Consider the following 10,853-nt stretch of genomic DNA (forward strand, 5'->3'; position numbering starts at 1 on the left):
CTAAGGAAAATGCTTAATGTTAAGAAATTATCAAAACAAGAAAGGTAAGAATAGATCTCAACCATTCACTATCACAACTAACCCATGATCCTTATTAAAAAAGAAATTAAATTAAAAATAAATTTAAAATTATTCTTTAAAAAATGACATGGTCAATTCTTGCATTTCTTCACCTATTTCGTAACATATAGCAGCACTACTCTTTCCCTAAAATATAATGAATCCACCAACGCACGAGAAATTATAAATTTTTCAAGGGTTGTTACCAAACAGTAACAAAACGAACCCTTTTACTCTTAAGCGCGGTTACTGCAATCCTGATTCCCCTATCTTCATTCTTCGTTCTCATTACAATCCACGCGCCATGGACACTCGACGCGCCTCACGGGTCGTTACCGACCCCAAAGTAAGGCGCGTTGGTTTCTTTGCTCACCCCGAACCCGATTCCCCGCCACTTACGGACTCTCCACAATCCGACCCGATATCCCCCGTCATTATTCCGCCTCCACGTCAGCTTACCGAACGAACCGCTGCCGTACCCGTTCCCGATTCCAAGTTCCGACGCCAGGAACTCGACGATCAGGTGCCGGTTGGGAGCTACAATCCCTCACAATCGTTGCTTGGAACCTCGCCCACGGATTCGATTTCTTCTAGCAGTGCCGGGTTCATTAACGGAGAGTTCTCTGAGGATCGCTCTGGTGTTGGATGGTTTCGTGGCAGCGAGTTAAGTTTCCCTGGCGGAGGGTTGGATTTGCCGCGTGAAATTTTGGCGGAAAATATCTTTCCTGCTGTAGCGGTGACTGTGAAAAATCTTCCAGGAGATACTGGTATGTTGTGAATATTCAATGACAGTTGTTTTCTGTGATTGAATTCAATTTAGGATATCTATGATTTGTTTTATGAATATTCTGTGTTCCAGTCATTACTTGGGAGTGATTTAGGATTGAAATTCTATAGAATGTTATGTTGATGCTTTGGAATCACTAACAGCTCAAAAAGCCGATTTTAATATTTTATAACCTTTCCATATCACAATTGTTTAGGTTTACTAACTTCATTAATTTATCACATAGTTGAATTTAGAACTTTGTTGTTCATTGCGAACATCAAAAAATAACACTTTGTTCAAATTCTATAATAAGCTATAACGGCTATTTAAAAACACTTTGTACTAAATTGTATGTTATTATTCAACAATACACAGCAAATTCTCCGGAATCTCACATGCTCTGTGAACCTTCAATCCACAAGTTTATACTAATATACCCTTCAATTTCCATAGGAATCATAATCTTGTTGCGCTGGATCCTTATCCTTGCACCATCACCTCACATCAGTTGTGCTATCTATCCATGACAAACACTCCTTAAAGCTTAAGCTGTTCAATGAAGAACTGTGAGTGATTTTATATTTCTAACCATGGTACTCAATCCCGGATAGTGACACAGAGCAGCTAACCCCAAAAGTGGGATAGCATATAGCAGGATGACTAGGGGTGACAAATGACCATGCCCCTTGAAAAAAAATGGGGCGGGGAGGGCCCCCTACGGACCCTGCACCCCTAAAGTCTAAAATTTGCAAAAATTCATGTTAATACCCGCAAAAAAACAGGGTAGGCATAGTAGAGAGTGCATGCCTAAAACCTTGGCTCGGTCTACGAAAAAATGTAGGCAAAACCCAACGGACTGTGCCCATTTTGCCACCCCTAGGGATGAACACACATTTAATGTAAAACTAAACAAATAATTCAACTCAAGGTTCATAAATCAAAGCATAAGGCTGCAAAGAAGAAAAAGAGGAGGAACAACGACTGCTGCAGCTGAAGAAAGAATTGCATAAAGGAGGGAAATGTTACGCGTGCGTGGTGGTTTGTATGCTGGAACTGCCGATGAAAGAAACAAAGCGCAGAAACAATGGATGAAGGAAGGTTAGGGTTGAAGAAGAACTCAAATTTGATGGGAAATCCCAAAAGTGCACTTGCAATGTTTTAAATTTAAGGGGTAATTTCAGTTTTTCAAAGGTGAAAAAGATAGTGGGCTAGTCCCACTCCCCGCTATTTTCCCTATAGCAGCCACTACTTTGTTCTGCACTGCTAAGGCTCTTTTCATAGCAGCCGGCCTCCGTACTGCTCCGCTATCCAACTGTAGCACCGCTATCCAACTATAGCACCGCTATTGGCCGCCATTGACTACTCTGTTTCTGCCTTGTTGTGCAACAACTAAACTCTTTCTCGACTAGGTAGAGTATATGAACCAAACAACACCTGTTATTGTGTCTTGCCAAAAATCAAGTCTTTTGAAAGGCCTTGTAGGTTTAGTTTAGGTCATTTTCAGTGGGGTTTCTTTAAATTTTCCATGATCTTCTTCTATCACTCATTGTAGTTGGTACTTGGTACAGTTAAATATGGCCAATTCTATGAAATATTCCTTTTTGCTTGAGAGTCATCTTTTTATTACAGAAAATGCTTGATTTTGTTTTTCATTTCACCAACTTGGCTTGGAATTGTATCCTGTGATTTGGATCTCCCTCATTATTGTTAGCACTTTATATGATAAATTCAAGATTCCTGAATAATACAACTTGTAATATGGTATGATCTACAAAGCAATGTCAGTTCTCTTGCTTAAAAATTAAAATGTATTCCATATACAGTTTCACAATTATGTAACTCAAACCTTTATCTCAACTACTCAAGTTTACTATTTATTTCCTCTTTCAAGTTTCAACATTTCCAGTACAACTATATCATGTACAAAAAATACAGATTGAGGCACTAGCTCATGGGTATGCTTATGTCCTTACCAGGGCCACATATAACTTACAGGATTTTCTGTTTTGGTTGTCAGTTGTCAGTTCTGACTTACATAAATTTTCCGTTGTGACTATTAGTTTGTTGCCTAATCAAAGCCTGTTGAACAGGTTGTTTCGAATGCTTGGGTTCTATGAAATGCATTGCATTTTTAATAGCATTAGAGAACTTAAATCTTAATTCAGAAAATGTTAAAAACCTTGAAATGATTGCCAGTTTGTGGCTTTGCTAAATTAGTTATAAATTCATTGAATGAAAAAAGCTCCCGCCTTTGCTTGAATATGAGATCTATATTTTGAAACTTTCTTGTAAGTGTATTTAAACTTTGTACAAGAGGACATTGTAAATAAAAAAGTCTATACAATTGCTTAATTGTTAATAAAATAATGAAGCAAGTTGCCAATCTCGTGCCTTGTCTAGCTGTCAATCTATCACCATTGCCAGGAATATGGTGGTATTGGATGTTGAAAAACTATTAATAAGTGATCCATATGAAGATGGTATAAACCTAATTACTGTTTTCTGAAGTGTAATGCTGTTGTAGCACCAGGTTTTATTTTTCAATCTCTTTTTCTATATTATCATTTTTTGTGTGATAGTAGATTATGGAGTTATTTTATCCATTTAATCAACCTTACTTAGTGGAAAAGGGATTCTGTTGTTATTGTTGTATTTGTATCGATCAGCTTATGTTTTACACTGTTTTTGGACGGGATGCATTAGTATATAACCTGGGTTTTTTTTTTCCCTTACACCATAGGGGTTTTAGATATTTGCTTCCTACTTCCATAATCTAGTCCGCTGCTTATATAAATTGATTATTCATATAATTATTTGCATGTCTTATTCTCTTATTGATGATGTTAGCAAATTTCTTGCAGAGAAGAGAGAAGAGGCTGTTAAAGAAGTATACCCTGATCCACTGTCAGTTTCAAAGCCATTGAAAGAAAAAACTTCAAAGGCTGAAAGACGAGCCTTGCAGGAGGCACAAAGAGCTGCAAAAGCTGCTTCTAAAGGTTATATACTTAAGATTCATTACCTGACCTGAGTTTTTTTTTTGCATTTGGTAAAACTTATGGGGATGATTCGATACATGATATATGTTTCAAAATTCAAATGTACATATTTTTTGGATTGATATCATGTATGTGTATTTCATGTAAAAGTTAAATCGTAGCTTTTTTCCTCACTCAATATTGACAACATTTGGTTACACGGGACTTTCTTGTTTCCTTAATGAACCAAATCACCAAACACAGATCAATTTTCTAATGATCATGCCATCGACTTCTCAAAATTTGGCATTGAAAGAAAGAATACAGAGTTTGATATTTTAGTAGATGCTGCTTAATGTCTTAGTTTATTTTCTAGCGGCTGGTATTCAGTAATTCTATGCCTTCATATTATTTTTGCAGTCTGTGGTTGGTTTGATTGTTGTTCTGTATCCAGCTAATGGAAGTTCTGCAGTTGCTGAATCTGGCAAAGCCGCCCTAACTAAAAGTAAAAAGCAGTCTTCACAAAAGAAAGATGGTCCTCCAGTTACATCGTCAGTCACTATTGATAACAAATCTGGGAATCGTCCTTTGGAGAAAGAGAGGAAAAAAGAGGCCCCTCCTCAACAATTGCAATATGATGATCAAAACAGAGTGGAAAAAGCTAAAAGGCGTGCACTGGTAAATCAAACTGAAGCAAGAAACAGAGTTGAATTGTTTCGGCATTTGCCTCAATATGAACATGGGGCTCAGGTTCCTAATCTTGAGTCAAAACTTTTCCAACTTGACTCCGTGCATCCTGCTGTGTTCAAGGTACTCCTTTGAAATTTTGTATGGACGGGTCAGTATAATGTGAATATAGAGATTAACATTAACCTTAAAACTAAATTATTCTTGTCATTCACTAGAGTCCATAATTTTTTCTTACATGTAATTTAACTGCACTGGGAGAACCATCTTAAATGAACAAATCCTCAACTTGGTCATCCATAGTTACTCATCACAATGAGTACCCCAAAACAATTGTTACCAATTCTGATAGGACTCAGCCTCTCAATTTCATTCCTTTAAAGATCTACATGTGAGGCACATTAGCCTTGTGTATAAAATTTAAAATAAAAGGGTTTCTTTTTCTGAGTTTTGTTAAAGTCGATGGTTGTAACATGGCCTGGCCAAACTCTAAATTAAGCCAACTCTTAAAGAAATAAGACACACAAAACCAGCCAGAGCTGGGAGGTCCACTTTTGGATCACTTTCAAAAATGTCCATCTTAGTTGGAGCAAAAACTTAAGAGATATTAGTTACATAATAACTAAAAGTAGAACTCTAAACTTTTATTGATTATCATTTTAAAATATATATATTCAAATTTTAGGTAAGATTTTACAGTTTTTGTTTTAATGACATCTTTCAAGATCTTTCTCCTTCTCCTTAGGCAGTATCTTGATTTTGACAACCATAGGAAGATTAATGTGATACTATTATATATTTTAAGAATTTAATCGATATACACTGACGGTGTAAAGCAGTTTTACACCATCAGTTAATCATAACCATCAAATTTTTATAATTGTTTGACTTTTGCTTTAATCACATTCAAAGTATTACTTAGGAGTGGTTGTGATGCACTGATTGTATAAAAAAATTTACACTGACAGTGCATATCAATTAATCTCTTTTTGAGGGTCTAAGACCAATTTGAGTGATTATTTTTTCTAAATGAAGATTATTCTTTTCTATTCCGTCTCCCATTTTTTATTAGAGTAATGCTATATAGTAAGAATCATTTGGGCAAGAAAGACAAGAATGTATACTTGTCATTATTTTAGAGGATAATTTTAAATTTATTTTAAATCTAATTTCTTTTTTAATAGGAATCATGGGGTAGTGGTAGTAATGAATGGTTGAGATTTAATTCTTCCCTTTCTTGCTTTCATACTTTCTTACTAATAAGCATTTTCCTTTTTATTATAGTAGCTTTCTTGACATTTCTTATTTATATCTTTTATATTTGAATATTGAGTTATCAATAATGTTAGTCTAAGTATTCATGCTTTGTTCTCTCAAATTAGAACCTGCATCACTGATATTTCTTCCTACACAGATCTGGGTTGGAAATTTTTTGATATGACCTTCCATTTCTCAGAAAATTTAGTTGGTCCCTTTTTTATTTATTTCTCATCAAACATTATTAAGCCCTTTTTATGTTTCACTCCAATGAATTTGCAAATGTAATAAAACGACAATTTTGGTATGGTGCTCATCAGTTTATTAATTTTCAGGTCGGATTACGTTATATGGCCGGAGATATAGCAGGGGTTAATGCTCGTTGTATCGAAATGCTTAAAGCACTTCAGGAAGCTATTATAGACTACTCCACTCCACCTGAAAAAGTACTTATTAGAGATTTAACTGCAAAAATCAGTAGTTATATTTCATTTATTAGTGAATGCAGACCACTTTCTATCAGCATGGGAAATGCAATTAGGTTTGTGAAGAGTCGAATAGCCAGGTTGCCCTTGAGTCATACTGATGCTGAGGCAAAAGCAGCACTTTGTTCTGATATTGACCGATTCATTTATGAAAAAATAATTGTTGCGGAAAAGGTTATTATTGGACACGCCAATGCCAAAGTAAGGGATGGAGATGTTCTTCTTACATATGGACTGTCTTGTGTTGTTGAGATGATTCTCATATCTGCCCACGATCTTGGGAAACAATTCCGAGTTGTGGTGGTAGATTCAAGGCCCAAGTTTGAAAGTCAGGCCTTACTTACTAGGCTTATGGCCAAGGGTCTGAGTTGCACGTATACTCATATAAATGCTGTTTCGTATATTATGCATGAGGTCACAAAAGTTTTTCTGGGAGCTTCTGCTATTCTTTCTAATGGAACTGTACTTTCAAGGATTGGGACAGCATGTATTGCAATGGTGGCTCATGAATTTCGTGTTCCTGTATTAATCTGTTGTGAAACTTTTAAGTTTCATGAAAGAGTGCTACTTGATTCAATAGGTTGCAATGAAATAGGTAAGCTTGAGCATCAGTTTGTTATATTGAGCTTTCCAGCTCTGTCAAACATGAATGTAGTCCAATTTTAAAACGGTGTTGGCAAAGAAATGTAACAAACATAAAATTGCATGCAGGTGACCCTGGTGCTGTTGCCACAGTTCCTGGAAGAATGGATATCAATTATCTTAACAATTGGGCAAATGAAAAGAATTTGCAGCTTTTGAATTTAATGTAAGATTTGGATATTCATGTTTTTGTTAAGTTGAACAGCCCCGAGCCCCCCCAAAATTGGATTGACTGATTTTTAATTCGACTGACAGGTATGATGTTACTCCTTCAGATTATGTCTCAGTTATTGTTACGGAGCATGGAATGGTAAGTTGATCAGTGTATAATGTACACATTTTGGGTCATTCTATGCATAACTTGAAAATCACACACCATTTGTTCTATGCATAACTTTTTAACATTTTCCTTTTGGTCCATAACTCTTAAATTCAATCAGTTTCTTGATGAACAAGGTTATTTTTTTTTAACATAGATGAACAAGGTTAACATTTTCCATACTTTTGCTTCCTCATTATATTTTATTATAATGTTAGCTTTTACAGTCTCTTGTCTTTTTTTCTTGTTGCAGATCCCTCCTACAAGTGTGCCTGTGATCGTGCGTGAGTATGGACAAGAGCATTATTTGATATAGATAGAGAAAGTTATGAAGTTACAAAATAGATTTTTTATTTATTTAGCTTTACCTCCAAACAACTTTGGAGATATACCAATTTTGATCATTGGAACTTCACTACATACTACAGGGACCTTTGGATGAGATTGCCCGCAACTCAACTCTTAATTAGAAACACATTTTTTTACCAAGTTTATTTTGACAGCATTTTAGGTTGTAAAAACTGTTCATCTGCCTAAAGATAATGCTTAATATTACGAAGGAAAGGAAAACGAAATGCACCAAGCAATCAGATCCATTGATTTTGATAAGGCACGCGGTGATTTTAATTGAAATAGGAGATAGCAAATTTTAGGTTGTTTAAAATAGGACACATAAATTCTTGTTATTCTTGTGAAAATACTCTCGTAACATTTAGCAGTACTCATTTGCCTAGACTCATTGATAGAATGCAAAAATTCAAACAATCTTTTGATTGAAGCTATATGCGTGAGTTTTCCAAATGAGTATTGTCATTTTCTTATTGTTGGATTGAGTGAAAAATGGGTATTATCAGTAGTTTTAACAAATCCTATGTAGATAATTGTCCGAGTTTAGTATCTTGTATACATACCGTTTTTTACTTGTTTAAAATAATAATTTTGAAGAAAAAAATTTCCTCAGTTTCCTTGGATCCTCTAACAAGTGTCATAATTAATTTATCCTCAGTATTATTTATAAAAATTGATACAAAAATAGTGATATAAACAAAGTGAAATCACTTGTCTTAATAATATGTCTCATTCTGTGTCTTTGTATTAAAAATTATTATGACATTAATAAAAGTTAGGACATAAAACAGGACATCCATATTATGTGTCCTTGTATTAAAAAATTATGAGATTAATAAAATGACAAGAGTTAGGACATAAAATAGTAAGTGGGGCAGGAAATGAGTGAAAATAAAAAGTTAATTTTTATAATTCAATTAGTTCCAGGAAGAAATTATGGTGGAAGCGACACATGTTGTATAGTTATTGTCGTGCAGTGAAGCGAAGAGGAGGAACGTGAACAAGTCAGTGAGGCATGTCATAACCTCTTGGGCATTATCTAGACTGTCCAAGATTCGTGTAACAAATTATCAAGACATAAAAAACAAAATTATACTATGTTAATTAATTGTATACAGTGTTTATTTATAGGATAATAGTATTGAAAAGAATGTCCATGATGATCAGCTTCTCCTTGTTCTTCTTGATCTCCAAATAATTGCAGATGGATTTGGACAGATTCTGTATGGAATTTTTGGTGAAGGGATAGGAGATACTCTGCAAATGCAATTCTAAAATTGAGATGAATATTATAATAATACTCCACCAAGATTGATTTTGTAATCAAACTTACTGTAATCTAGAAATGTCAATCTGAGAAAAGTCAAAGTTGACTGAACTGTCTAATACAGCTACTGATGATGATGATGATATATCGTGATGAGGCTGCTTAATGGCAACTACTCTGCAGTTCAAATTGTTGTGGGGATGGGCCATTGTAAATCTGTAATTATAAAAACACTGCTGTCAGTTTGCATTGCATATGCAAAATACAGAATGTAATTGAAATGGTTGTGTAAGTATTTTGCAGAGCTACCACATCAATTCACAATTTTTTTAATTATTATTTTACTAAGAATTTCTTTAAAAAAAATGATAATTGTCAATAAATATCACCACATCAATTCACAATTTTTTTAATTATTATTTTACTAAGAATTTCTTTAAAAAAAATGATAATTGTCAATAAATATAATTTTCTTAATTTTGAGAAGAGACAGTACTATTTGCATAGATAGAAGATAGTGATTTCTAAACGCAAGAAACATAAAATAAAAGTTGATCCCAAAAATATTTGGCATGTTCTGGCACCATTAATTGAAAGCACATGCATTTGCCAAATCTTTTGGTGACCAAATTTTCTACCTCACTGGCGCAAACCTTTTTAATTAATGCACCCAAAACAACACAACAAGTGTGAAATCTAAAAAAGGAAAATAATCCATCTCTAATTTTGTGTTTAATTTTTAAACAAATGAATACTAGTATTATTTTTCATCTCTAATTTGAGGGACAATAAATTGAAAAACTATTGATGGGATTCTGATATTTGTGTATTTTTAAAAAAGAAAGGACAAGTTGTAGAAGTTAACCTCTAACAAAACCTAACCATTCTCTTGTACAGAAACAACATTGAATTTCCTGTTCATCAAAGGAGGACCCATCCCATATATTACTTTGGAAGAGTAATCAAATAAAAGTGCAATCACATGATTGATATTTGTAACTCAAAATTAATATGAATATGACTTACTTGTAAAGAAAACTATGATCATGGAGTCCAAGAACAAGCATAGAAGCACCAATTTCTCTAACAGTTGCAGCAATCTTTGTCCCTTCTTGGTCCCCTTCTGTCACAATAATCTCAACCTTTGTCTGCAACACAATCCTCCTAACATTATATATCACTTCATTTTAACATAAAACAACAACAACAACAACAGTTTATATACATACATACATACATACATACATTTGGATAGTTGTTGCAAATATCTTGAAATGAAAGTGCTAATCGAAAACCCTTAAGACGAAGAACACGAGCTCTGCTTCTACTTCTACCTTTTGATCCTGTGTTAGAATTGGAATTATAAACATGAAGAAGTGTGATTATGTCACCGTATCTAATGATGTTTAGTAGAGCCCATTTTAGAGCTGTTCTAGCTGCATCTTCATCTTCTACAACCACTACTATTTTCTTCACATCCATTTTTTAAAATAATTTCTCTCTCTCAACCAAACTTGCCTCTTTCTGATATGTGATCAACATATAATATGTATGACAGGGAAATTTCCATGTATTGCTACCTCATGTGGAATTGCCGCCTCCTATGTTAATCAATGAAAACATAGAAATTGCTAACTCCTCTCAAATTCACTCTACCAAAAGGGTTGCTCTCCTACCAAATCACGAATTATAATTCCAATATGGATCGACACAAACATCTATATTTAACGTCTAATACTTTTTTTTTAATATGAGTATTTTTAAATAACGAATCTTAGTAAGAACAAAGTAAAGGGAGAACCAAAATTAATTTTCAATTCGTCTATTTTTTAAATCCGGTTTTTGTTCTCATATTTTACAAATTTTTTATCTCCACCATTTGTCATGATTTAACACATCGATAATGCTCTAGAAGTGACATGATACAACTCTATAATTTCAACAGCTCCATTGACTTCTTCTAACACTATTTGATATTTAATTTATGATTAATAATTTAAATAAACTTTACATTTTTTTATATTAAAAAATAGCTTTCATTAAG

At 34.0% G+C, this 10,853-nt stretch overlaps 2 protein-coding genes across 3 annotated transcripts; one reads left to right on the plus strand and one right to left on the minus strand.

The window, feature by feature from the left end:
• Positions 1-222: 222 nt before the first annotated feature.
• Positions 223-7,915, plus strand: LOC131594872 (probable translation initiation factor eIF-2B subunit delta). The gene is made up of 7 exons (XM_058867077.1): positions 223-827; positions 3,691-3,825; positions 4,259-4,614; positions 6,084-6,828; positions 6,945-7,041; positions 7,131-7,185; positions 7,448-7,915. Exons 1-7 carry the CDS (start codon positions 365-367, stop codon positions 7,508-7,510), a joined length of 1,914 nt encoding a protein of 637 aa, XP_058723060.1. The 5' UTR covers positions 223-364; the 3' UTR covers positions 7,511-7,915.
• Positions 7,916-8,615: 700 nt separating this feature from the next.
• Positions 8,616-10,615, minus strand: LOC131594873 (uncharacterized). 2 transcript variants are annotated; one of them, XM_058867078.1, is made up of 4 exons: positions 10,043-10,615; positions 9,836-9,957; positions 8,876-9,025; positions 8,616-8,799 (listed from the first exon to the last, which is right to left on the minus strand). In XM_058867078.1, the coding sequence occupies exons 1-4, from the start codon at positions 10,289-10,291 to the stop codon at positions 8,706-8,708; spliced, it is 615 nt and encodes a 204-aa protein (XP_058723061.1). In that variant the 5' UTR covers positions 10,292-10,615; the 3' UTR covers positions 8,616-8,705. The 2 variants fall into 2 exon arrangements, with proteins under 2 accessions (XP_058723061.1, XP_058723062.1); XM_058867079.1 differs by having other exon boundaries at positions 10,055-10,612.
• Positions 10,616-10,853: the final 238 nt, after the last annotated feature.

Source organism: Vicia villosa, linkage group LG4 (assembly GCF_029867415.1).
Source record: "Vicia villosa cultivar HV-30 ecotype Madison, WI linkage group LG4, Vvil1.0, whole genome shotgun sequence".
NCBI lineage: Eukaryota > Viridiplantae > Streptophyta > Magnoliopsida > Fabales > Fabaceae > Vicia > Vicia villosa.